The sequence below is a fragment of the Nymphalis io genome, chromosome 15 (genome assembly GCF_905147045.1).
Source record: "Nymphalis io chromosome 15, ilAglIoxx1.1, whole genome shotgun sequence".
Taxonomy (NCBI): Eukaryota; Metazoa; Arthropoda; class Insecta; order Lepidoptera; family Nymphalidae; genus Nymphalis; species Nymphalis io.
In genome coordinates this window covers 10,227,627-10,254,779 of record NC_065902.1, presented here as the reverse complement: position 1 = coordinate 10,254,779, position 27,153 = coordinate 10,227,627, and the positions used below count along the sequence as shown (strand labels likewise).

Below are 27,153 nucleotides of genomic sequence, written 5' to 3'. Positions count from 1 at the left end.
TTATAGGTCTCTATTAATTATAGTATAGAATATATTTGTATATATTATACAAATAAATATAGTAAATGAAACTTTTTTTAAATTGTTTATTATTTTTTTAATTTACATTACATTAAGTTTACAAATTGCATAGTGGTTTAAAAACTTTTGTCTATATTTACAATACGAAAATGTTTATGCAAATCAGTTTCTTATTATAAAATTAGTAATCGTAATAATAGTAATGTTTTCCGTGTTTTTAATCATGTCTAAACTTCAAATCTTGCCTGCTAGGCTATTCCAAATGAAACTGGTTTCTTATAGGCAAGCGTGCTACATCTTAGACCGTGTCGATGCTTAACATCAGGCAAGTTAACGGTCAAACGCTGGCCTATTAATTGTAACAAAAAACATTAAAATACTAAAAAAAATACATACGAAATTAAAGAAAACATATAGACATTTTACATATTTTTTAATAAATTATTTTAGTTTTTAGGGTTGAGTTTTCAAATTCGGAATTATTTTTGATGTTATATTGTAATACATGAAATAATTATAAAATTTTGTAAGTAGATATTTCTGATATAAGCTTATATAACTATTTATCAAATTATATTACGCTTATATAAGTGTCATAGACATTCATTCAAAGTTTTATCAATTTTAAAAGATATTCAAGTGATAGGAGACACATTATCACATAGCATTATTTCTTAAGTTAAACTCTTCGGTGTCCTGGGGAACTTCCCAGCGCGGGTTCCAGAAGCCGTCAGGCGTTTTCGGCCTGATGGGATTGTTTCGACCTCGATGTTTGGAACACTCGTCCATTTTTCTCGCGAGCATTTCATAATCGTCTTTGTAGAGTTCGTCGTAAAACTAAAATGAAAAAAATTAATGTAACATTTGAGTTTGTTTGAAACAGCAATACTTTTTAGTTTCAAGATAAAACTATAGAGTATAAAAAACCAGTTATGGCAATCTGTCCTTTTGAGAAGGTTACACATGTTGCATGTTTTCATCCAACACATGCACGTTTATCCCCCCCCCCCCTTCCTCGAATACGAGATAAAATGGTGCTAGTCCAGGTTAAAATGGTGGTTTTAACCCAAAATCATCAGTTAACCAAACCAGGTAACCGAAAGTCAAAACTTTTATTTAATAAAGAAGCATTAAACTTAGTTATAGAAAAATTGTTTGTCATAAAAATCTACCACCGGTTTGAAAAGAAACTCCTCAGACCTGAGAAGAACCGGGGAAAAAAACTATTGAGCCAACTTTTTTAATCATCAAACAATCCACGTTCTTTATCATTACCAACACATTATAAAGTTTAATTATTTAACAGAATTTAAAAAAGACAAAAGTATATAAACAGCTTGTCTGATTCTTACGTTTTTACACTCCTCGCAACTCCAACCGGGCAGGGCGCGTTTCTCAGCTTTCTTTCGTAGTACTGGCTCCTTGTATACTGGTTCGATGTTTTTGATCCTTTAAAATTAAATGTATTATTTGAAGAAATAACCTGAGAAGGGCCGGCTTGGGTCATGAAAAAACATGGAACACTGTATGTGTTTGTAGCTTTTTAGGAAGCGATGATTTCTAGTAGTAATATATATAATATTCAAAAAACAAAAGTGTATTTTATTTTATTTAAAATGTGTATACAGACTGACATTATATGTTGTCACTATCACTCACAGCGTTTAGCACTGTAAGAAATACTAACTGTCAATGTACCACCAAACTTGGGACTATGCTAAACTAAGGATGTTATATCCCTTGTGCCTGTAGTTACACCGGCTCAATGACTCTTTTTATAATCACAAATTAAGCACATGAAAATTCAATGGTTCAGTGGACGCGTTCTAACCACTAGCCATCTCGGCTGTTTTATATAATATAATTTGTGATTATAATTCATCTCGTGCTTGACGGTGAAGGAAAATATCGTGAGGTAACCGGTATACGTTTAATTTCATTGAAATTATGTCACATGTGTATTCTACCAACCCGCATTGGAGCAGCGTGGTGGAATAAGCTCCAAACCTTCTCCTCAAAACGGGAGAGGAGGCCTTAGCCCAGCAGTGGGACATTAACAGACTGTTACTGTACTTTCTTATACTCTCACTCTTCAACCCGGAACACAGGAATACTAAATATAGACGTTTTGCGGTAGATGTATATGAGTGGTACCCAGGCGGACTTGCACAATACCTTGTCACCAAGTTTCAATGAAATCGAGACGAACCTTTTACCGATTTCGGTCTTTGCTTCAATGTGTCCAATATCCTGTTGCAGTATCGACATGCTCGACTGAGTGTCGGCGAGTTTCTGAGTATTCATAGAGTTCACGTTCTCAACCAGAGGACGCTTGTTGGGACTGTAACGTAATAAAAAAAATATGTTATAGAGTAGGATGGCCTCATGATAAAGTCAGTCATCACCGCCCATTACGCACATTGCGTTCAGTGAATGCGCGATGACTGGGGCGATAGGGCCTTAAGAGGGGGGGGGGGGGCACGCGGTGGTCACCCGCCACTTTGAAGAGTATCACCGCGGGTGGCGGTGTTGTAGCGCTAAATTGATACTGGTTGGCAGTGGAAAACCGCGCATTAGGTCGCTTGTTATCTAGGCCCGTAGTATAACGCGCGGATAGGAATGTTTAAAAACTACGCGCGCTAACTCGCTCGATCTCACACTACACTATGGACGCAAACGGCGGTTACATATGTTTGATACTTCGCGCCCGTCGCTGCAACCGCGTTAGGTGTGGAAGCACACATAAATATATATATATTGTCGTTTTACAATAATAATAATATCTTGGGACATTGTTCACACACGGCCATCTGGTCCCTAATTAAGCTCGTACAGAGCTTGTACTATAGAACCAGACAACTGGTATACTACATATACTATTTTTCTTTTGTAAACACATACTTATATAGATAATTGCACCCAGACTCAGGACAAACAGACATGTTAATGCTCACACAAATATCTGTCCTGGGTGGGTATCGAAACCACAACCTTCGGCGTGAAAGGCAATCATCCACCAACCACGGCAACCGCTCAAAATATTCTAATAAATTTAGGATTTCGTAAATCCGATGAAAAAACGAAACCTATATATAATTGCTCTCGTGTCTGTCTGTCTGTTAGTCTTTTTCATCCTAATTTACAGATCAAAAACTGTTGAAATTTGGTACTCATATAACAACAATTTTTAATGATTTATTTCTTTATTTAAAATAGAGAATATAATAATAATTATTATTTAAAATAGAAAATCCATATTTGAATAAATAAATAAGTAGTTTTTCTTTCAATTAAGCGTAAAGCTTGAGATAAGGGCCACAATAGGCCAAAGGTACAAGTTCGCTGCAATGACATTACATCTACATAATATGTTGAACTATTAAAGCTACAATTTTTATTAGAAAACGATTTGTTTAATAGACAGACCGTTAGAAGCCATTAAGGCTTGTTGTTTTTATAAAAGCCGAGATGACCCTGTGGTAAGAACGCGTGAATCTTAACCGATGATCGTGGATTCAAACCCGGGCAAGTACCACTGAATTTTCATGTGCTTAATTTGTGACTATAATTCATCTCGTGCTTTACAGTGAAGGAAAACATCGTGAGGAAACCTGCATGTGTCTAATTTCACTGAAATTCTGCCACATGTGAATTCTACCAACCCGCATTGGAGCAGCGTGTTGGAATAATCTCCAAACCTTCTCCTCAAAAAGAGGAGAGGAGGCCTTTAGCCCAGCAGTGGGACATTCACAGGCTGTTACGGTACGGTAAGGCTTGTCAAGCCATTAGCGTTTGTCTTTTGGAAGAAGTTATTAAGCCAAACCTTATAGATAAATGCTTAATAAATAACTTGGCAATAAATGAAATGTCAACCTCACCTGTTAACTCTCTTAATTTTTTCGTCGATTTTCTTGACATGTTGAAGTAGAGAAATACTTTCATCGGCGCAGTGGGTCTCGTCGTTCAGTTTATCTTTCATTTTTAATGGTGATTTGAACCTATATTATTTATTTTTATTAGGTAGGCAGACTGGCAAATAGGCCATGATATTAAATGGTCACCACCGCCCATAAACATTGGCATTGTAAGAAATATTAACCACCCCTTACATTGCCAGTGTGCCTCTAATTTTAATAACTAAGATGATATATTCCTTGTCATTATACTGGCTCACTCACCCTTCAAACCGGAACACAACAATGCATGGTATTGCTGCTTGGTGTTAGAATATATAATGAGGTGACAACCCAGGCATAAAGCCATAACACCCAAGTAAATATATTACCTTTATTTTTTATTTTATTTTTATAGAATAGGAAGGTGGACGAGCATATGGGCCACCTGATGGTAAGTGGTCACCAAACGCCCTTAGACATTGGCATTGTAAGAAATGTCAACCATCGCTTATAGCCAATGGGCCACCAACCTTGGGAACTAAGATTTTATGTCCCTTGTGCCTGTAATTACACTGGCTCACTCACCCTTCAAACCGGAACACAACAATATCAAGTATTGCTGTTTTGCGGTAGAATATCTGATGAGTGGGTGGTACCTACCCAGACGAGCTTGCACAAAGCCCTACCACCAGTATACCATTATATTTTAATAGAATAAAAACTTAGTGCTTTTAATAAGTTAGAGACTGCTATCTGTAGTAACAAATTAATTAGTATATAGACACACTCAAATGAATATACATATTTAGAAAATTGTTGATTTTGAAGATTTAAAAGAAATTGATTTTATTGTCTCTACTTTATATTCAAACTTAAAAAAAAATTGAGATTTAAATTTACCATACATACCTTTTAAAAGTGTATGCTTGTGTAAAAAAAAAAACAAAAATATTATTAAAAACCATATTTCTATATAATTATCGAAAAAGTTTTCCACGAAAACAAAACTTGAAAATTTAAATAGTTAATGCATGGATCAGAATATCTAGAACATTTTGTCCCTGTAAATAAGACCTTTGTAAAGAAATATAGTATATCGAAAAAAAAAAAAAAAAAACACAAACCTGTTTGGGTATTGTTTTAACAAATTAATTGAATCCTCCACTTCTTTCTTCACTATTTCTCCAGCAAACTTGTTCTCTGTATCAGAATTGTTAGTCTCATCTTCCATCTTGATCTTCGAGACGGGGAAAGGTTTTATGAGCTTGCTAGGACTTTCTTTTATAATTGATTTAAAACTGGAAGCGTTTGAATTAACATATTTTTTTTTTTTTTTAATATTTTCCTTTCATAATAGTAAGAACTTATTTTAAGTTTTATTATAATCTTATTATGATACTTAAATATATACACATAGTACTTACATTGGTAACTGGACCACTGGACCATTCGTAGGGGATGGTAATATTGTGTCATCGTTTTCTAGCAATTCCTTTTTTACATTGCACTAAAAAAAAAAAATTGGTTCCATCACCACCCACTATACAGTAACAGTACAGTACAGTAAACAGCCTTTTAATGTCCCACTGCTGGGCCAAGGCCTCGTCTACCTTCTGAGGAGAAGGTTTGGAGCTTATTCCACAACGCTGCTCCAATGCGGGTTGGTAGAATACACATGTGGCAGAATTGAAATTAGACACATGCAGGTTTCCTCACGATGTTTTCCTTAACCATCAAGCACGAGATGAATTATAAACACAAATTACCACCCACTATACACAATTTGTTAACTAATTTAAACAGACAGATAATATTGTTTATTTTTGTCTCACGCCATTAGCCATGGGCGGTTGTGACAACTTACCATCGAGGATTTACCATTTTTCAGTCTGCCTACATTTTTTAAATAAAATAAATATTATTCCTAAGCTAGCAAGCCTGATTTGAGGAAACTCACCCCTCAGTTATTAATAATATTTAGTTGTTATTCACGATAATGTAAGTCGGCTGTTGTGCAATTTTTTATAATAGAAACAAAAGTAATATTTTATAGCAGCATTTTTCACTATGTAAAATTTTTCAAAAATTATTTGTGAATTTTGACCACAGTGCAAACAGTAAATAAAAAAATGTTAAATACTTTAACAATCACCTGCATATTAACTTCACTATAACTCCGTCCTAACTCCGGGGAGCATGTAAGATCTACAACACTTGAAGTTTTCATCTTGATCAGGTTTAGCCGAGCTTGTTTCAGTCTACCTGTTGTCTTGTTTCGTGTTGGTGTAGGAAATGATAACTTTATACACTTTTGTTCTGGTGTGGGCCTATAAATCGAAACATTACTTCCTTTAATTTTTTTTTTTTAATCTGGTGTTAGTTTTTACAATTAATATATTAGTGTAATACTTCCGTACACAGAGATTTTAATTTATGTTATTCCTTTTAATTATTCTAATATTTTATTTATTATTATTTTACTATGTTTAACAAATATGTATCATATTGTTTACCTGATTTTTTATATATTTATATTACATTATAAAAATTTAAAACTGATTTAGGGCCTAAACTCAGGACCAAGGAATCTACCTAGCCATTACACCAAGAAGGCAGCACATAATAACCATAATAATATTATAACTTAACCATTCTTATATACTTTCGTTTGAAAAGTTGGTTATCATTTTAATTTTTAAATAATCACAAACTCATACCAAGATTCGGGACACTTTTTCTTGTCCTTCAAACTCAAGGAATGTGTTGTGTTGGACTTTAACTTTTTACTTGGAATTATTGGGCTTTTGCGGCCTGGAGTTCCTTCTATCTCTGATATAGATTCCTCATGAGTAACATCATTAATCAATTCTTCTTTTAGTGGACTTGTAACATTTTCATTAACTTCATCTTTAGATATGTTATCCTTTGGTGGAATTAATATATTTTTATCTCCATTTATTAATTTGAATATTGTGTCTATTGTATTAAAGTCCCTTGTTTTACTCAATTTGTTCAGAGCTGAAACTGTAACATTTAATATTTTAATACAGCTCAAATTTAATTAATATATATAAATATATGTTATTGTTAATTAATTTGTGTGTACATACTTTTTACAAATTAATGGATTTCATATGTATCCTACATAAAAACTTGCATGTACAAAATTGCAATAATGTTTTAAAATATTTAGCAAATAGAATTTTTCCAATGATTCCATTTAATTTATGTAATATATTGTAAGTTCTAAAGTTGTGTAATTAATTACATCTTCAATGGGTAAGACAGCATTATTACATAAACTGTGTGCAACAAAAAAAACTTTGACAAATTTCTGCAGTTGGATATGATCTAACTTAAGAATAAATGATTATGAGTTACAAATATTTATATAACAGGAATAAAAATAGCAAATTTATTATTTAATTGATGGAATGAGCAAAGTTAAATTATTCTCAAGTACACTCAAGTATTTCCCAGATGCTATTTAAAATTTATATTTATGTATTCAATTATTATGAGTGCCTTATTATTAGAGACTTACCTACAGAATCTAAGATTTCTTCCTTAATTGATATATTTTTTCTTAACTCCTCACATTTTTTACATGTTTGGCTTAAAATTAAAAACTATAATTATTATGGTGTTTTATATATTACAATTTTTGGGTTCAAATCGGGGTTTTTTGTATTTAATTTGAGGTTTTATTATTCATTTCATACTCTGCAGTGAAGGAAAACATTGTGAGGAAACCTGCATATGTCATTTGAATTTCTGCCAAATATGTATCCACATAATAATATCTTATATTGCATGGTCAAAAATATAATAATACCACAATAATTGGTAAGGGTGACAATTTACCACTGGGTACAAGTTACCAATAATAGAATTTACATATTACATTAAAAAAAAAATGTTTTGTTTTAACAACGCCCAAGAATTTACCTTTCAGAATTTTCTTTGTGCATTAAATACAAACTTCTATAGCTTTGGTTTTCTGAATGCAGCTCTTCAAACTCTATTACAAGTTCTGCAAAACGTGATAAGAGTTTAGTCATAATAATAATTGTTTAAAGATTTTTTTTGTTGAATTTTTTTTAAGTTGAATTTTAATGAAAATTTATATTCAGCCAACCTTTGAAAATGGTTAATGTTTGTTGTAAATTTGATTTTACCGTAGTTACTTTACAACTTGGAAACGTCTTAGGAAAAGAATTAATTTCAAAGGAAGCACCCATTTCATTGAAAAAGATTTTTAAATACACAAAAGATTAAAATAATGATAACTAGCGAGTATTTCAAAATCCTACTGAGCAGTAAATCTGTTTACTGTTATTAAGAGTGTTTTGACATTGACGATTTGGCAATTGATCATTGATTAGGGATTTTACCAATTGTCAATTTTTGATTAGAAGTTCGGACTGCATGATACACATAAAAGTTGCAATGTTAATTTTATGGATGAACATATTTTTTGATAATATAATAAATAATATTAACATGAAATTAACATTGTCCATATTTATGACCTATTAATAAAATAATAAACGAAACCAGTAATGGCAACAAAATAATGTAATCTGTGGCTGTCAAATTGACAGCAAACATAAAATGATCAGGCAAAGGACTTATAGACAAAAGCCATTTTATATGAAACAAAATATTCTTAACTCTCGATTGACTTTGAAATATTGATAAACTTGGTAAGTGAATAAAAATTTAACGGATCGACGATCATTCTTGGTCTCAATATCATAATATTTATTGACACTAATAAAACAAATATTTTAAACAGTGAGACGTATGATTGTAAGCTTTTGCCTTTTTAAACATTTCTACCAAAAAATTTAATTTTCAAGTGCTTGAACCACTACAAACTATTTTCTAAAAATTTAAACATAAATACTCTTAATTCCATATAAGCTATTGAAAAAACTTTTAGCTGCTATATTGTATAAAAAATTATTTGTATGCTTTTGAAGGAGATAATGGAAGGGGACGAAGATATGTTTATTGTTATTGTCGGTGATAAAAATGAGGCGACATTTCCCGCGCCTTTACAAATTAAGCAAGAAAACTTGGATGAAAGTGAAATAGTGCATGTTATTGATGAGTTATTTAAAAATGATGATGAAGTTGATGAATCAACAGAATTAGAAATAACTATAGTAAAGGAAGAACCTTTAGATAGTACTAGCAATGAAGATATCAATGAGATAAATTATTGTGAATATGAAAATGAAGGTGATTGTGAAGATGAATATATTCCAGACTACATAGAAGAGTCACTTGATGACTCTAGTGATTATATTTCTGATGATAATGAAAATAAAGCACACGTAAGAAGGTCACACGGTCATAGGACTAAAATGCTTAAACCGTCTGAAAGGATGTCATATGTGAAAGAACTTAGAGACCAATACCCTGAATTAAGAGAAGATCCTTATTTACTCACAAAATGCCTTGTTGAAATTATGAAACTTACAAAACCACCACCACCACCCCAAGACTATTTTATTATGAATGGAATCATGCTGGAGTAAGTAGTATAGTGAATACTATTTGCAAACATTGCAAAGATATTTATTGTTATGCTAAAATTTATATGAAGTCTTAAAATCTTAGCATAGTAGTTCAGACTTATCTCCATAGATACTCAATCAAGTTACATCATGCTATTCTACTTCCAAGCAGCAATAATAGGTATATCTGTGTTTGGTTTGGAGTAAGTAAGTAGTGCATTGTAAATTATCTATATATTTCATTAAAATACAAGTGTCTGTTTGTGATTGCAAAACAATGGTTACTTTTAAATTTTATAAGCCTATTTGCGAGTTACCAAAATAACCATCTTTTTCAATTAAAATATTTTTACTTATAATTTTAATATGCATTATCTACATTAGAAGGCCAATTTCGAAGGATCATGTCATAAACTGAATAACATGCTGTCAAAGCTGTGGCTATTGCTACGATTATTATATAAGATGTGAAAAAATAATGTTTGGATTACATTCCAGTTGTGACAAATATGCAATGACTTTTTTTTCATATCTATGTATGTATATGTTTTAGATGCATCCAGTGTGGACATCATTCGGAATCAATACCAGCGGCAAGTCGACATTACCAAGAGAAACACGGAGAGAGATATCTTATTTGTTATGCTTGTGGTGTTAATTTCAGGAGGTGTGTATTATAACATTTGCTGTATGCGAATTTTTGTGTTATAGTAATTATATATAATATTATCTTTAATAGGTAATATAAATTCATGGATCGAAACATTACTATTGAGTATTATTAGACTAGATGATAATTAATCGTTAACCTATGTTGGTGACTTCCTTAATAAGAATTATTTGCAAACACTTTATATAAGCCGAGATGGCCTAGTAGCTAGAATGCGTGTATCTTAACTGATGATTGTGGGTTCAAACCCGGACAAGCACCACTGAATGTTCATGGGCTTAATTTGTGTTTATAATTCATCTCGTGCTTGACGGTGAAGGAAAACATCGTGAGGAAACCTACATGTGTCATGTGTCAACGCCACATGTGTATTTTACCAACCCGCATTGGACCTTCTCCTCAAAAGGGAGAGGAGGCCTTAGTCCAGCAGTGGGACATTAACAGGCTGTTACTGTACTGTACAATCACTATGTCAGTGGCCACAAACCTACTTCCGTTCTCCAACATAGTATGTATATTGCAAGTCTAATGTTAGTAGTAACATACATGTTCCAGCACAACGAACTTGTACAAGCACGAGAAGCGCTGCGACTCTCCGGACGCGGCCGTCGTGCTGCGCGCGCGCGCCCTCACGCTGGGCCGCAAGGGCCGCTCGCGACCCTACTTGCCTGACTTTACAGATGAAGAGCCAAAAAAGTAAGCAATAACTATATATATATATAATATATAATATTTTTATATTTGCATAGTATTCAAGAATGTTGCGTATACCGTGGACAGCAAAAAGAACCAACAAGTCTATTAGTAATCAACTGTCAATTACTACCAGACTCCACTATATGCTACAAACGAGTCTTAAGTTATAGAAGCATATTGCCCGGAGACAACCAGACAATCTGGATAAACTGATTGTTGTAGGGAAGGTCGAAGGCAAAAGATCACGCGGTCGATTACCTACCCGCTGGTTCGACCAGATCCAAAATATAACGGGACTCAATATTCCAACTGCCCTGAGACAAGCAGAGAACAGAGTGGTGTGGAGGATGAAGTCGACACATCGGTGAAAGCATTTCAGGACAAGCACGACCTTCAGTAATGAAGTATACGAAGAAGAAGAAGAAATAGTATTCAAATCGACTTCCCTACTGTGTCCTCATTAAACATCAACTTTTCAATCATTTTTAATTATTATAATCATGTAGTTTTATATTATTATGAATATGTGAGAAAATATATAATTTAGTTTTAATAAATGTTTAGGTTCGAGTGCTCGGAGTGCTCGGCGACGTTCAGCAGCAAGTACACGCTGCGCGCGCACGAGCTGCTGCACCGCGGGGAGCGCCCGCACCGCTGCGGCCTGTGCGCCGCCGCCTACACCTCGCGCACCGCGCTCTCCGTGAGTACTGAGTGACTGGTACACCCGCAGCTGCAACTCTATGGTACCAGCCGGTACCACGCTGTACCATTCCGTACCATCCCTTCATCGCTAAATTACCGCTCATATCAGTTTATATGAAGTAGGAAAAGATTTAAAAAAAAATGTTTGAACTTATACATATATAACAAATGTATATAATAATATTTTTTATTATTTTTTTCAGCGACACCTGAAAAAGCATGGCTCGGACCAGTTCATTTGCGACCACTGTAGTCGCAGCTTCAAAGTCAAAGCGGCCCTCGTCGCGCACCTCGACACGCACAGACGTAAGGCCACGTATATTATTCATTGGCTTACATTTCTTTTTTAAAATTTAAATAAAATAAAAAATCATTATTTCTGTTATACCTCATTGTCTTTTTATTTTTTTATATCAATATATTATCAGTAAGAAAATTGTAACACAGCCTCATCTTTTGTCTCACCAGTCGTGTCAGTTTCCTCTAATCCTATCTGTAATAAAAGTAACGGATCACAAAATGCTTCTGAGTTTGCGCACACGCATGTAAACTATAAAAATATATCGCGCGCAGTTGACTATTCTCTCCAATATTCCGTCACAGCCCAGAAGCGGTTCGGCTGCTTGGAGTGCCCCAAGCGCTACTCGCAAAAGGCGGCGCTGGAGCTGCACGTGCGACGCGAGCACCGCCGCCTGCCCCCGCCCTGCGCCTGCAAGCTGTGCCCCAAGCGGTGAGTCGGCTATCGCAATCACCGAGTGTTCACAAATTATGATTTAAGTAAAATCGACCCTTTGTCACATCGGCGCTGTCGTAGTATAATGACTATATTGAAAATGATTAAATTATTTTTACATGAACATAAAATATTATAATAAAGATGATAGAAAAAATATCAGATTAGTCAATCAGTACCTATTATAACTATTAGACTTTAATTTTGATATAGTTCTATTGTAGTATTATTTTTTACCACAAAAAGGATGGTAAGTTTAAGATATAGTAAAGATACTATATCTCTCAATGATGTATATACGTAATGCTGCAGATACCCTCGGATGTCTCTACTCAAAGAACATATGAAGAAGGTGCATGGAATGTTGATCATGACACGGAAGGTAAATATAGATTTAAAATTTATTACGAATTATGAATAAATATAATAAGGAGCCGAGATGGCCCAGTGATTACAAGAAGAATATGTGAACCTTAATCTAAGATTGCGGGTTCAAACCCTGCATGGGTAAGCATCGCTGTAACTTTGAATGCTTAATTCTCGTTTTTGAGGAGAATGTTTGCAGCTTATTCCACCACACTGCTCGAAAACACATGCGGCAGATTTGCATATACACATGCAGATTTCTGCTAGAATGTTCTTCTAATAATTCATCGTGATCGGTGGTGAAGGAAAACATCGTGAGGAAATCTGCATGTGTTATATGCAAATCTGCCGCATGTGCTTTCGAGCAGTGTGGTGGAATAAGCTCCAAACATTCTCCTCAAAAACGAGACGAGGCCTTAGCCCAGCAATCGGACATTTATAGGCAAATGGGTACTACCCACAGAAATTAATATTAGAAAACGAATTCTGAATTGCTTATATACTGCTGATTGTTGAATATATGATTTTATATTCATTGTGCTTATATACTAGTTCATACCTGGAATATACAAAATGTTAGATAATAAATTAATTCTTGATATAACATTTACACATGCTTTGGTTTTTGGATAATGGATAAATATCAATTATAAAGTTTTAGTTGCTTCACTTTCAAATGACACGCTATTCGAAAAAGGCGTTTGATAAATGCCATAGACTAAACTAGACTTTGCAAGTCTATACAACCTTTGGTTTATAAATTATTTATAAATAAAATGTTTTACAGATGTTTTTCAAGAAATTACCGACGCTATCAAGCACGCAGATCAATCAAGCTAAACTGGTGTTCAAAGAGGAAGTAGATGACCAGAAGTATGTGATGTCCAGTTTCAAGGCTAAAGTTTCGTGATTGTTCATTGAATAAAAAAAAATGTGAAAAGTTTAATAATATTGGTGTAATGAGAGATATTTAGTGATATTTATGATGTTTTTATGAATTTAAAATAATATGAAACATGAACTATGCTGAAATTAGTTTTGTTTATGATATTTTTATATTGTTGTCTTTGTATGCAATCTCTAAATTGGATTTATTTAAAAAGTGTTATTTACTTCGTATCCTTTTCAAATCGCATACATAAGAAAGATTTGGATTATGATAGAGCCATCCCATGTCAACCCGTAGAAAGGGTCGCCATAGTGGATACTTAATAAGCATCCAATTGAGCTCGTAAACGCTTCGACCACTCAAAAAACATTGAATCCAAGCCTTTACCAAGCGGGGTCACCAGTAAAATGCTAAATCCTTTCGTGGCGACCACCAATAAATTTGAAAATACCAAGTGAATGATGATAATGATAACATGAGAAAGAGTTAACTATAACCTATCTTATTGGTTTCGTTTAAAGATTATATATAAAAGACCCGGCGTATTAGTCATGGAAATAAATTGTAAGAAGCTACTGTTCAAGTTTTAAATTTACTTTTAACTTAAATTAACCTCTGAAAATGTTTGTATTTTGATATCTGATTTTAATCTGATGACTAAGGTATTCTGTAAGAACAAATTCAAAACTAGCGAGCACGAGTGTTTGTTTTTAATTTATGCGCTGAGTGCGCTGAACCAAGCTGTCACATCTGCTCATAGAGATTGATATGTAAGGGTCCGTTCACACAGACCGGCTCGGAGAGGAGAGCAGATTTTTATCACGTTGGAAACAGTGTTTTGAGTGATTGTAGTAAAGTTTATTTTTGCATTTGCACCTTTTTTGTCATTAAAAATGCCTGAACGCGCTTCGTGTGAAGTAATAAAAGGAGCCGACCGGCTCCGCTTGCGTGCTCTTTCTCGCTCGCACCCGCTTTCAGATCTCTTCCAGCCGGTCGATGTGAAATAGTTGGCGGCTCCGCTCCGGCCAATTCCAAGCGTATACGACCCGGTCTGTGTGAAAAGAAAAAAGCAGGCCGATGCTCTCCGAGCCGGTCTGTGTGAACGGACCCTAAGGGTATGGTGCTTGTGGGTTATTAGTTATTGGCGCCCGGGAATGAAATCAAACCTTTTGATTCTTTATTTCCACATTATACACTGAATGTCAAATTAAATATGTAAAAGGTAAGTAATGCGGGTGAGCGCTAGCAGAGCGGGTTACCGTGTGAGATTGCTATGCTCGCTCGCTTAGTGTTGCGGTGCCACAATCCTTGTATGGTCCTGTTATGGTAACCAAAAACTATACCTAAGATGTTATGTCCCTTACAATGGCTCATTCAACCTTTGAACTGGAACTGATTACTTAATAGATTTAGTTGATAAAATTTTTCCATTTATAATACAAATTTTACGTTTTCATGTATTTTATAACTGTTTTTAGTGTATGTAAAAAAACAGTTCGGTGATTTTTACCTTTTAAAATATTCTAATGCATTTAATACAAAAAAAAAACTATTTAAATGTCTAAAAAAATATATAATTTCATTAATGATGTTTTTAAATGAATTGTTGATTCAATTAGTTACAATTGAAATTTAGAATTTAATTCTTATTATGTAGTACCTTGTTCTTTAAACAATACAGGATATAACCAAATTAACAAAGGTAGTAAGTAATAATTATTTGATATATGTAATTTTGTAAATAATAAAATACACTATTTTTAAGTGGACTTTTAATTTCTGTCGGACATTTAAAAAGTGTACCGCTGCGTTTCTAACCATTTTTTTAATTCGGTGAAAAACTCACTGTGAAATCGACACTCGATTTTTTCATCATCATCATCATCACCAGCCGAAAGACGTCCACTGCTGGACAAAGGCCTCCCCCAAGGATTTCCACGTTGGCCGATCTTGCGCTGCCCGCATCCAACGGCTTCCCGCGACTCGTTCTAAGTCGTCGGTCCACCTTGTAGGGGGCCTGCCCACGCTGCGTCTTCCGGTTCGTGGTCGCCACTCGAGAACCTTTCTGCCCCAGCGGCCGTCGGTTCTGCGAGCAATGTGCCCCGCCCACTGCCACTTCAATTTAGCAATTCTTCGGGCTATGTCGGTTACTTTGGTTCGCCTGCGGATTTCATCATTTCTGATTCGATCTCGCAGAGAAACTCCGAGCATAGCCCTCTCCATTGCCCTTTGAGTGACCTTGAGCCTTCTTATGAGGCCCATTGTGAGCGACCACGTCTCTGATCCATAAGTCATCACTGGCAACACACACTGGTCGAAGACTTTCGACTTGAGACACTGCGGTATTTGGGATGAGAAGATATCGTGTAGCTTCCCGAACGCTGCCCAGCCGAGTTGAATTCGACGATTGACCTCTTTCTCGAAGTTGGACCTACCTAGTTGGATGGTCTGACCTAGGTAGACATAGTTGTCTACAACTTCGAGTGCAGAATTTCCAACCTTGACTTGAGTGGGTGCAACATGGATGTTCGACATGATTTTCGTCTTGTCCATGTTCATTTTTAGACCCACTTGTTGGGAAACCCTGCTGAGGTCATCGAGCATAGTGCCGAGGTCTTCCAAGGTCTCAGCCATAATTACAATGTCATCGGCAAATCGAAGATGAGTGATGTACTCGCCGTTAATATTGATGCCAAGTCCGTTCCAGTCCAGAAGCTTGAAAACATCTTCCAATGCAGCGGTAAACAGTTTCGGAGATATCACGTCTCCCTGTCTTACACCTCTCTGCAGTTGGATAGGTTTTGAGTTCTGATCCTGGAGTCGGATCGACATGGTGGCGTTCTCGTACAAGCACTTTAACACCCTGATATACCGATAATCAATTTGGCACCTTTGAAGAGAATTCAGCACGGCCCAGGTTTCGATCGAATCAAAGGCTTTCTCATAGTCCACAAACGCTAAGCAAAGTGGCTGGTTATACTCCTCAGTCTTCTGTATAACTTGCCGCAGCGTATGTATGTGGTCTATGGTGCTAAAGCCTTTCCGGAATCCGGCTTGTTCGGGTGGCTGGAAGTCGTCAAGCCTTTGCTCGAGACGATTCGTAATGACTCTCGAAAACAACTTGTAAACATGACTCAGCAGTGAGATGGGCCTGTAATTCTTCAGAAGGGTTTTATCACCCTTCTTAAAGAAAAGTACCACCACACTTCTGTGCCATGCTTTTGGCGTTTGACCTTTGGCAATGACGGAGTTAAAAAGCCTCTGAAGAGCCCTGAGGATCGGTGTACCACCCGCCTTCAGAAGCTCGGCTGTAATACCATCATCACCAGGTGCCTTGTTGTTTTTGAGTTGTCCGAGAGCCATTCTAATCTCGAAAAGACTGACGTCCTGAAAATCTTCAGTGTAGTGTCGGGTTAGTCTTGCTCTGGGATCTGCAGCATGACTACTGACAGGTGATTGAGCTGTCGTGTACAGCTGACCGTAGAACTTCTCAACCTCTTCCAACAGCTCAGATCTTGACGTGACTATTCTGCCATCCTCAGTTTTCAGCCTTGTCAGTTGACTCTGACCAACAGACAGATCTCTGGCGAACACTTTAGAGCCTTTGTTCCGCTCGATGGCCTCTTTAATGCGCATTGTATTAAATTGGCGAGTGTCGCGAGTTAGAGACTTTGAAATCCGTCTGTTGATCAGCCGATAGCCGGCAGCATCAGCTGGGGACGTCAGAATCATTTTCCGTCTTTCCTCCATAAGCCGTAGGGTAGAGGCAGAGATCTTTTTGGTTCCTTTTGTACGGCTGGTCTTGAAGGTCTTAGACCCAGCCGTACGGACAGTTTCCACAAGCCTGTCGTTGTATGTGTCCACTTCCTCGCAGTCTGCTAGGCAATCGAATCGGTTTTGGAGTTCGAGCTGAAAGGCTTCGGGATTTCGGATTTGAAGAGGTGATGGTCGGAGCGTAGACTTCATCAGTCGGGACCTCTGGAGTTTAACATTGATATTTAACGAGCCTCTTACGAGTCTGTGATCGCTCCCAGTTTTGACTGCATTGATCACGGAGACGTCATTAAATATCTGTCTTCTCGTCGACAAGATGAAGTCTATCTCATTCTTGGTTTTCCCATCAGGGCTCACCCAGGTCCATTTACGCTGACCTGGCTTCTTGAAAAAGGAGTTCATCATAAAGAGTCCCTCCTTCTCCATAAATTCTCTCGATTTTTTACACAAGAATAAGTTTTCGTTATAGTATTGTTTTTCAGTTTTTCTCGAACAAGAAGCAAGGTTAAAAATAATACAAGTTTTTAATACGAAAAAGTGTTTTATTACGCACTTATTATTTCAACCAAATGTTTACGAAATACTCATCTATAGCATAATGCATACACAATCATTAGAAGACACCACGTTATTTTATAATGCTTTGTTACATACTAGGAAAATACAAAAATATTAAGCGGTATTGGTATACTACCGGGATACCTTAGTTTTTTATATGCGAAATTTACACTGAGATGCACCGAGTTATAACCGGCATCTTGGCCATCAGTTAACACTCCAAGACCGGGACGATTTGGTATTTCTGTGATACGTTTTAAGAGTTTAAGAAAGTTGCTCAATATAAAAGTGAATGATATGTTCGATTTATGTAAAATTTATATTATAAAAATATTCAAATGAAATGATGAATGAATGACATCGATTAGATAAAATGACAGTGACTGATGGATTGAACATTGTGGTGGTGAAAAAATGACAAAAAATGAGCGATATGAAAGAAAAAACCACTCCCTTAAACTTTAAGGAAATACCAAATCGTAAATAGGTATATAATAGGTGCATATTTGTTTTACAGTTTCGAAAGCGTATATTCTTTTTCTATTTCTTATCTCGACAACAACAACCGTAATCGGCAAACATCCACGAAAACTAACATTTATTTTTTACCTCTCCAGTACTGATCGCTATCTTAACAATGGTCCAAAAATATCTAATAGCATCCCTAAACGATCGAGTAGAAAAATACTTTATGCCTCACAGAAATCTAACTTTTTTTTTAATTTCTCACTTTAAACGTCACCGTGATATTTTTTATCTGTCGTGTTAAACGGCAAAGATCAAGATACTTTAGGTCTAAGAGTGTTAATTATAAACTACTGTGACAATCTCGATAAGTTCAATTAGTTAATTGCAAAATGTTCATGAAAATGAAAAAATAACGTGACACTTTTAAACGGCTACGACATGTATGAAGTGTGAACACGATATTGTACCAGAGACCTAAGACTTCAAAGTTTGACTTGTCAACATTGACACCTCGAACAACGAGTAACGGGACTATCAAAAAAAATCTATTCTAATCAGTAATTACTAATACCAATAGCATCTGTGTAACATGTATTTTTTTTGTTTTTTTTTTTTATTCTTATTTTTTATATATTTTTAATACGGGCCTTGGACAGTGTCTCCTTAGCTTAGATTTTCATAGAACATTGTGCATGTGTAGTCTTAACATGTTTACCTTATGTTAACAGATATACGATTACATAGAACATGTGAAATTGCAATGCGTCTATCGATTAACCTTATTACATATAAAAAAGACGTATCCGATCTTAATTATCACATATATAATACATATACCATATTGAACACCAATAGTTTTGTAGCGTCTAAAAAGCATATCGAAAATGCCGTTTAAACGAATACTATTATAAATAACCAATAACGTTATCGTTATTTCGTTTCAACGAGTGCTTTTCGTGGTTCTATAATGAAAAGCACGGTTGATATCATCGAAACTTCAAACGGTATGGGAACATCACAGAACTCTTTGCACATAGGTGAATTAATTAACACTTAACATTAAAGCCAAACTGAGTCCTATTTATACATTAATGAACTTTGATTTATGTCTTCACTAAACATTGTGTCACATTTAGGCCAGTTATATTATCAGAAATATTGCCAGAAACGATTTCTTAGATCTACGAGGATTGGTGTTACATTTGTATATAATACGTAATGATAAAAAGTACCAGATTTTAAGACAAGAGCCTTTGTAGTTTTTTATAATATTAATGTAAGGTTTATAAAAGTTTCGATCTTAAGATTTGGTAGTTTTTACAACAATATTAATTTATGGCATAGAAACTAGACAACCGTCACACGCTATTGAATCGGAAAATACTATTCAGCCATCTATTTTACTTATTTTTAAAATAAACACATTATCATCGAACGAGCGTTACTTACTTTGAATTTTAACATTATATTATTAATGTATAATTACAAATGTATACTCTAGTGGCAGTTTCAACGCTCTGATATATTAGCGATGGCAAAAATTCATTGCTTTTGATATTTCATTTCGTTTTAATCGTATTTTACATCACAATTTTTTTTTTAATTTCTTAATTGTGTAAAATAACAGATAAAAACCTTTTCAAAGCTTATTAGAACTGGACAATTCTGTTAACGTCATGTTTCAATCCACATTTTCCGACTACGCTCTTACAATTAAAATTATTTAAATAATATTTTTTATTAGTTACTACAGATAATTAAAATTTAATGTCACAAATTCAACGTGTTCCAATATTGAAGGCAGGTGCCACACAACACAAGACAGTCGAACTGACTAATCTGAAATGACGCAAATATTTTAATTTAAATAAACGGCTAAGTAAAAGTCACGAACACAAAATATTAAGATTGATAAGATTAAAATTAATTAATGTGATTTTTTTTTATTATTATTTTACGTTGTTTTTCAGCGTAGACGGATTGATGTGTCCATTATTTCTATTTCAGTCGGACGTCGAGTTCATTAATGATAAACGCATTAGCGTTTCGAATCGATTAACTTTCATGTACCTCGCAATAACAACACTGACAATCAAACACTTGTTATAATATGGCCGTACCGTTGGTTGAAATCAACGAAAACAAAAATTGTGTGTGTGTGTGTGTATTTTTTTCATTGTACTTTATACATACGAGTATAAAATCAGTGTGGTATATAATCTGTGTTTTCTTTTTTTAACATATATTTTTCGTAGACCATGCTATAACTAGTCTAAGCTTTTCAATCCAAATTATTAATATCAAACAATTTAAAAAATTGTTTCGTTGCTCTTGCAAAATACTTAGGGATGTGTAAAAAACCGACGTCGATTTATCGATATCGATAGAAAATCACGGGTAATCGAAGCTCATGCATTTTTTTACATTGATAACATCATTATTATATATAAATGAAGTAACATATGCGTATTAAGATAAAATATACGGGGTTAAATGTCTCTACTAATTATTTAATTATTACATTTTAATGGAAACAATAAATGAATAATAAAACTCATCGCTCCTAACCTTTCTCCTATATAAAAATGTCCTCGATTGCATCGATTCCTCTCTCCAGCTACTATCACGTTTATGAAAACATCAAATTAAATTCAAACCTCCTTTGTTTACCTTCATTTTCAAAGGTCATCGAAGAATACAAAACAAAGGAACAAACTAAAATATCTTAATTAAAAATTATAAGTCATAAAATCATCGCAAATCAAAATAGAACGGAATACATCTCCGTATTTATCTACAGTTTCGACTAGTTTTCTCGAAAAACGAAAAAAAAAAAAATAATAATAAAGCAATCTTGTACAGCTGAAATAATTAGGAACGTACATCTGATATCTCTGAGCAACTCTTGAGAAAATCCGTCAAGAAATTCAAAATTCTACACTAACATACTTATCACAGGTTAAGGGGACAAGAGAAAGTATTAGTGTTCTCTCAATACAGCAATTATGTGTAAATATAAAACTAATACAACTTAAGATATCCGCCCGTGAGGCGACACTCAAATCGTTTGAATACAAACTAAATTAGTATAAATTGAAAGCCCACTGCCCAACGCCGGGGCGGCTGAGATCGATTACTTATGTATATGTAACCACTGGCGATGCTCAAGCGCTGAAGCCGAAGACAATCCCGCGGTCCATCGCGCGATCTAACAGTCTATCCCGCGAATCTAACGATAATTCAATACACATCGAAGAAACCCCACGAATCGATCGCCGACAATATTTCAATAATAATTATTACGTTTGACAAAAATAATTTCTCTAGTTGGCGGCCGATTCGTGTGGTTCAATCCGATTTAAACATCGATAGTCGGTAGGCGAGCATTCTCGCCTGTGGCGTCATCACGAGGGTTCGCGCCGGCGTGGCGAGCTCATGTCGGTTCACATCGCGACACCGATTATCGACATCGACATTGACCAGTAATTGACGAGTTCGTGTCACAGCACTATAGTCCGAGCACGCCCGCGCCGAGCGCTCAGTCCCATCCGTTCTCTTTCACCATGTGAGCGAGTTCGATTATGAACTTGCCTTCTTTGTATTTTTGACTCGACTCGAATGCGTACTCCTAGAACAGATAAGAATAATAAAACAATTATATCTCGTTCTTAATATAAAAAAATCATAATTCTTAACATAATTATTTATTTATTTCTAAACTATTTACTTTTGATTAAGACTATATTTATATCAAATAATGTTCAATATTTTTTCTAATAAAATAATAGACTCGTTCAAATGAAATCAAATTAAATATTTTATTTTAATTATTAGTTGTGTTCGTGACTTTTACTAAGCCTTTTCTTTATTTAAATTATAAGTTAATTTTATCGTATATACATATTATATAACCAGATTTATAATATTAGTAAGCAAAGATTCATATGGTATAGTCTGTTGTGCATACATACATATTTCCAACCCAGCATTGTCTTGCAGCATTCGCAGTATATGTCGGCAACCGCGTGCAATCCGGTCAGCAAAACGCGCTCTTCTGCCGGACCGCAACCCACGTTCACACTGGAATATAGAAATACAAATAAAAAATATAATTATTATTTATAATAACTTAAAAAAAACGTGTTTCGAAAGAGACAAAGATATAGAGAAACAAATAATATTATTTGTCTATGTATCATTTAGATTCTTATTTTAAAAATATGGAATATTTTTATAAACAACCGCCGCGAATGCATTGAATGCGCTTTACCGATTACAGACTTTGACTTTATGGCCAATGGCTACTTGCTGGCTTAATGGCTTTAAATGTTCTCTAAACTTTTATGGTAAACTAATAAAATTTTCGATATAACTCTGTTCGATAAATTAAATTATATTAATAAGTTAAAAAAATGCCTGCAAGTTGAAAATAAAATTTTATTAAAAATGACTATCTATGCATGCGTATGGATGTACGAGCATTCCAGATAATTTATTAGTTTTTAGTTACTCGTATTTGCGATACAAAAAGTAAAAAAAAAAATACAGGCCAGTTATGCATTACTAATTCAGCTTTTGCCATTAGAAAACTTTATAAACGAAAACAACAATTCGTGGCTGCACATTCTAACTGCACTTTCGTTGCGACTCAGAAAGTTCTCGACGTCACTGGAAACATGATGAAAAACTAAGATATTTTCTCAAGTAACGGCCCCACATACGCGAGTGCATGTTCTTATTCAATACAGAAACTAAAATTGGCGTTGTCGCTTGAATAAAATATTGTTTAGCTCATGTATAATTCAAGCTCTTATATACATACATATGTTATGTATGTAAAATGCATGCAAATAATACGATTTCGTAAATAAATAGGTCACGCAGAGAATTACTTTTATAAAATTGTGACAATCTCCATTATTCAATTATAAATACGCTGGATGCGAGCAAGGACGTTGGCCTGATGAAAAACAAATTTAATTCCAACTATCGATTTCTTTAGAAAAGTATTTCTCTCGTATAATAAGAATTTATAGTCCATACAATTACTGATACATATATTTAGTTATTTATTTGTTTTATTGCAAATTGCGTTATGACCAAAAGGAAATTACATAATAATAATTGTATATGTTTTAAAAAAAATCCTGGATTGGGCGTATATTGATATAATTATTATTAGCTAATTAATCAACCGATTTTAAAATATTTGTCTACGCCAATCCGAACCGAACCGAACCGAAACAGCCTGTGAATGTCCCACTGCTGGGCTAAAGGCCTCCTCTCCTCATTTTGAGGAGAAGATTTGGAGCTTATTCCACCACGCTGCTCCAATGCGGGTTGGTGGAATACACATGTGGCAGAATTTCAGTGAAATTAGACACATGCAGGTTTCCTCACGATGTTTTCCTTCACCGTAAAGCACGAGATGAATTATAATCACAAATTAAGCACATGAAAATTCAGTGGTGCTTGCCCGGGTTTGAACCCACGATCATCGGTTAAGATTCACGCGTTCTTACCGCTGGGCCATCTCGACTTTTTTACTCGACTACGCCAATGAGTACCCGTAACAAAATTCCGGTTCGGTTACCGTATTCAAGAAAGGATTCGTTATGTTTACGGATGGTAGAATTGTCTACTAACTTATACTACAATTAGAGGCGTTATTTAAAAGTTTAGGAGCCGGTTGGCGTGGTTGGTAGATACTTGCCTTTCACGCCGAAGGTTGTGGGTTCGATTCCCACCCAGGATAGACATTTGTGTGTAAAAACATGTCTGTTTGTCCTGAGTCTGGGTGTAATTATCTATATAAGTATGTATTTACAAAAGAAAAGTAGTATGTGTAGTATATCAGTTGTCTGGTTTCCATAATACAAGCTCTGCTTAGTTTGGTATCAGATAGCCATGTTTAAATAATGTTCCAGGATATTATTATTATTATAAAAAAGTTTTCGAGTCGCACAAAGTATGTGACGTAGAGGAACAAATGGTTCATCGTAATTCAAAATGATCGGTTACACGGAACGTTAAGTATAGGAACCGGGCATTAAACAATTATAAAATAAGGTTTTAGTTGTAAATAGTGATTTTTAAAATCTAATTATACTTCATATATGAAGGCAATTTTGTATCCTTGTTGTGCAATTTATAGTTAATTTTAGTTGCATGGTTAAAATTTAACAATAATTCGAATTTATTAAATAAAATACTTACACTGAATTGAAAAGATACGCGCGCCCCTGGCTGCCTTGGAACGACTGTGGAATAAGAAAATTATTTACAATTACAGTTATGGCGGAGAAATGTTTTGATGAGGTAATTTAAGAACATCACGAACTGCAGACGGCGGCGTGTTGTTTGAATCACCTATTATCTGTATTACTTCGCTGTCAAAAGGATTTCTCTTAATCATTGCGGTTTTTTATTGCGTCATATTTTTACGATTGTCGTTAAAATTTTAACTTATTTTTGTTATTTAATGTTGTCATTTCCGGGATATACTTGAGAAGTGTAAAGTTGTAAAAAAAAAAGAATATTCATAACGTGTTCTCAAGAATGTTCATAACGTGTTCATGAGAGACTTGATGTGTTTTGTTTTTTTTTTTTTTTATATTCGCCGGGAGGGCAAATGACTCTACTCCACCTGATGGTAAGTGGTAGTAGAGTCCAAACGCGACGACGGCCAGTACAGACGGGAAAAACGTTCTGCACTAGCCGCCTTCGCCTTGCCGGCCCGTAAGATGCCTCTTCACGCCTCGTTTGAAGGAACCCGGGTTGTAAGAGGAGGGGAACACGTGAGCTGGTAAGGAATTCCATTTTTTGGAAGTGCGACAAAGAAAGGAGTTGCCAAATTTCTTTGTTCGCGATGGAATTGATGTCACAGTTAGGCGGTGACATCGAGAACCAGCTCGCGTGGACTTAAGAAGGAAGGGGGAAGCAGGAATTAGAGAGAATAATTCCTCAGAGCACTCGCACTAGTTGTCGCTATTCAAACTTTTTACGCCATTATTGTGCTAACGTTATTTTATCTTGAAACTTTTATATAAGAAAAAAAAATAGTGATAAAAACCGTTAATTTTGAAATACAAAAGTTTATATTATTAGGAAAAATAATATCCATTTTTATTACCTAAATATCGATGTTTAGGAAATAAGGTTACCGAAGCATGCGTGTTAATATATTATATATTGAGGAAGTATTACGAAAAGTAAGTTATTATTAAAATTTGACTAGAATATAAATTTAGCGTTAAATTAAAAAATATAATAAATTTTAATTCATAACAGAAATAATGACGTTAAAAATGTTATCTGAATTTACATACGTTTAGCTTTATATTAAACTAGCTCTATCGGCATATGTAGGTTTAATTAAGCCTATACGGCTGTAAAATCCAAGGTCATGTATAATATCCGGCGGGGAATAAAAAAAATTATTATTATTTTTAAATACGCTGATATATCTACAGTCGTATTGACCGGAGGTCTCCGAGGAGGAGACCCTCCTCTTTAATAGAGAGTACTATCATATCTCCTTCGCGGTTAATTATTCTGAGATCTACCGCTGTGGCCGATATTCGGTGAGAAGAACTATATTAACAAATATGTATTAAGTTCACTATGAACAAATCAAGGACAATTGCTTAGGAAAAATATTTGTATAAATCAAATGTGGTTTTTTCGGGGTCCGGATTCGGATCCGCGACATGTTAATAACATTCCTGGATTCAAATTGAAGTTTCTAGTATTGAATTTCAAAAGTTTATATAATCATCGGTAATAAAGAAATAAAATATTAAGTACATAAACCATTCTGATTTTAAAAACAGAACATAACAGTATATAATTATCATTGGTGTTTAGCAATGATTAAGTTGAAAGTAAACATTTTTCTTGTCTTTTTCGAATAGCCTATTAAGCGATTTGATCTTGGTGCAGTTACTTATCAGTATTGTGTATTGGTAATTACATCAGTTATATCTCTGTGATTAAACTGTTTTATATAATATTAATGCTTTAAACCGATGTAAGACTGAACCGAAGTAAAATTAATTAAAGAGGTAAAGTTCTATCCCTTATAAAGTATTTACATATTAGTTAATGCCCTCGACTACTGGTGGTAGGGCTTTGTGCAAGCCCGTCTGGGTAGGTACCACCCACTCATCAGATATTCTACCGCAAAACAGCAATACTTGATATTGTTGTGTTCCGGTTTGAAGGGTGAGTGAGCCAGTGTAATTACAGGCACAAGGGACATAAAATCTTAGTTCCCAAGGTTGGTGGCGCATTGGCTATAAGCGATGGTTGACATTTCTTACAATGCCAATGTCTATGGGCGTTGGTGACCACTTACCATCAGGTGGCCCAAATGCTCGTCCTTCCCTTCCTATTCTATATAAAAAAAAAAAAAAGACTGATAGCTGGTTTACACTAGGCTGGGTCGACAGTCGGGTCATGCCGACAAACAAACGTTGTTCTCAGACTTTTATTGTGATCAAGATCGAATGAACGTCCAAAGAATATCTGAAGATTGATTTTAGTAGATCCCATCAATGTAAATAAGTTCTATCAAAGTATATACGTAAATAAACATCCGACAAATTTGTCTTGACGATAATTGTATAGATCCGACCCAATGAGAACCAGATACTTCATATCGCTTTGTAATTGAACTTTGTGCCACTCTCATTAGATATATTAAAATATGTACATTAATGATAGGTCGTTAAATATATAACATTTGTAGCGTATACAAGTCGGTAAACATGTTATTTGAAAATGGACAGAATACGTGGACCATAACTAAAGCTCCAAAACCAAACGTGCACCACTGGGTTTTGCCAATGGTAAAT

The 27,153-nt window shown here is 34.8% G+C and overlaps 4 protein-coding genes across 7 annotated transcripts in view; 2 read left to right on the top strand and 2 right to left on the bottom strand.

Moving 5' to 3' along the window:
- Positions 1 to 27,153, top strand: part of LOC126773785 (protein kinase C, brain isozyme) — a 519,888-nt gene that overhangs the window by 393,139 nt on the left and 99,596 nt on the right. The gene's annotated exons all lie outside the window — the stretch shown is intronic.
- LOC126773808 (uncharacterized) lies at positions 145 to 8,357 on the bottom strand. The gene is made up of 11 exons (XM_050494998.1): positions 8,056 to 8,357; positions 7,866 to 7,950; positions 7,462 to 7,532; positions 6,635 to 6,941; positions 6,070 to 6,244; positions 5,342 to 5,424; positions 5,042 to 5,215; positions 3,900 to 4,019; positions 2,231 to 2,362; positions 1,374 to 1,470; positions 145 to 858 (listed from the first exon to the last, which is right to left on the bottom strand). The coding sequence occupies exons 1-11, from the start codon at positions 8,156 to 8,158 to the stop codon at positions 679 to 681; spliced, it is 1,527 nt and encodes a 508-aa protein (XP_050350955.1). The 5' UTR covers positions 8,159 to 8,357; the 3' UTR covers positions 145 to 678.
- On the top strand, positions 8,504 to 14,919 carry LOC126773820 (zinc finger protein 658-like). Of its 2 annotated transcripts, XM_050495017.1 has the most exons (9): positions 8,504 to 8,623; positions 8,903 to 9,459; positions 9,996 to 10,109; positions 10,668 to 10,808; positions 11,373 to 11,508; positions 11,714 to 11,816; positions 12,114 to 12,240; positions 12,556 to 12,625; positions 13,397 to 14,919. In XM_050495017.1, the coding sequence occupies exons 2-9, from the start codon at positions 8,909 to 8,911 to the stop codon at positions 13,517 to 13,519; spliced, it is 1,365 nt and encodes a 454-aa protein (XP_050350974.1). In that variant the 5' UTR covers positions 8,504 to 8,623; positions 8,903 to 8,908; the 3' UTR covers positions 13,520 to 14,919. The 2 variants fall into 2 exon arrangements, with proteins under 2 accessions (XP_050350974.1, XP_050350973.1); XM_050495016.1 differs by lacking the exon at positions 8,504 to 8,623 and having other exon boundaries at positions 8,845 to 9,459.
- Positions 17,794 to 27,153, bottom strand: part of LOC126773868 (protein yippee-like) — a 56,974-nt gene continuing 47,614 nt past the window's right edge. For 2 of the 3 annotated variants that reach the window (XM_050495089.1, XM_050495091.1), the window contains 3 exons: positions 24,515 to 24,558; positions 22,270 to 22,378; positions 17,794 to 21,926 (listed from right to left, as the gene is read on the bottom strand). In XM_050495089.1, coding sequence (XP_050351046.1) covers positions 21,837 to 21,926; positions 22,270 to 22,378; positions 24,515 to 24,558 — 243 coding nt within the window. In that variant the 3' untranslated portion in view covers positions 17,794 to 21,836. The remainder of the gene's footprint in view (positions 21,927 to 22,269; positions 22,379 to 24,514; positions 24,559 to 27,153) is intronic. The other variant, XM_050495090.1, reaches the window with a different exon arrangement.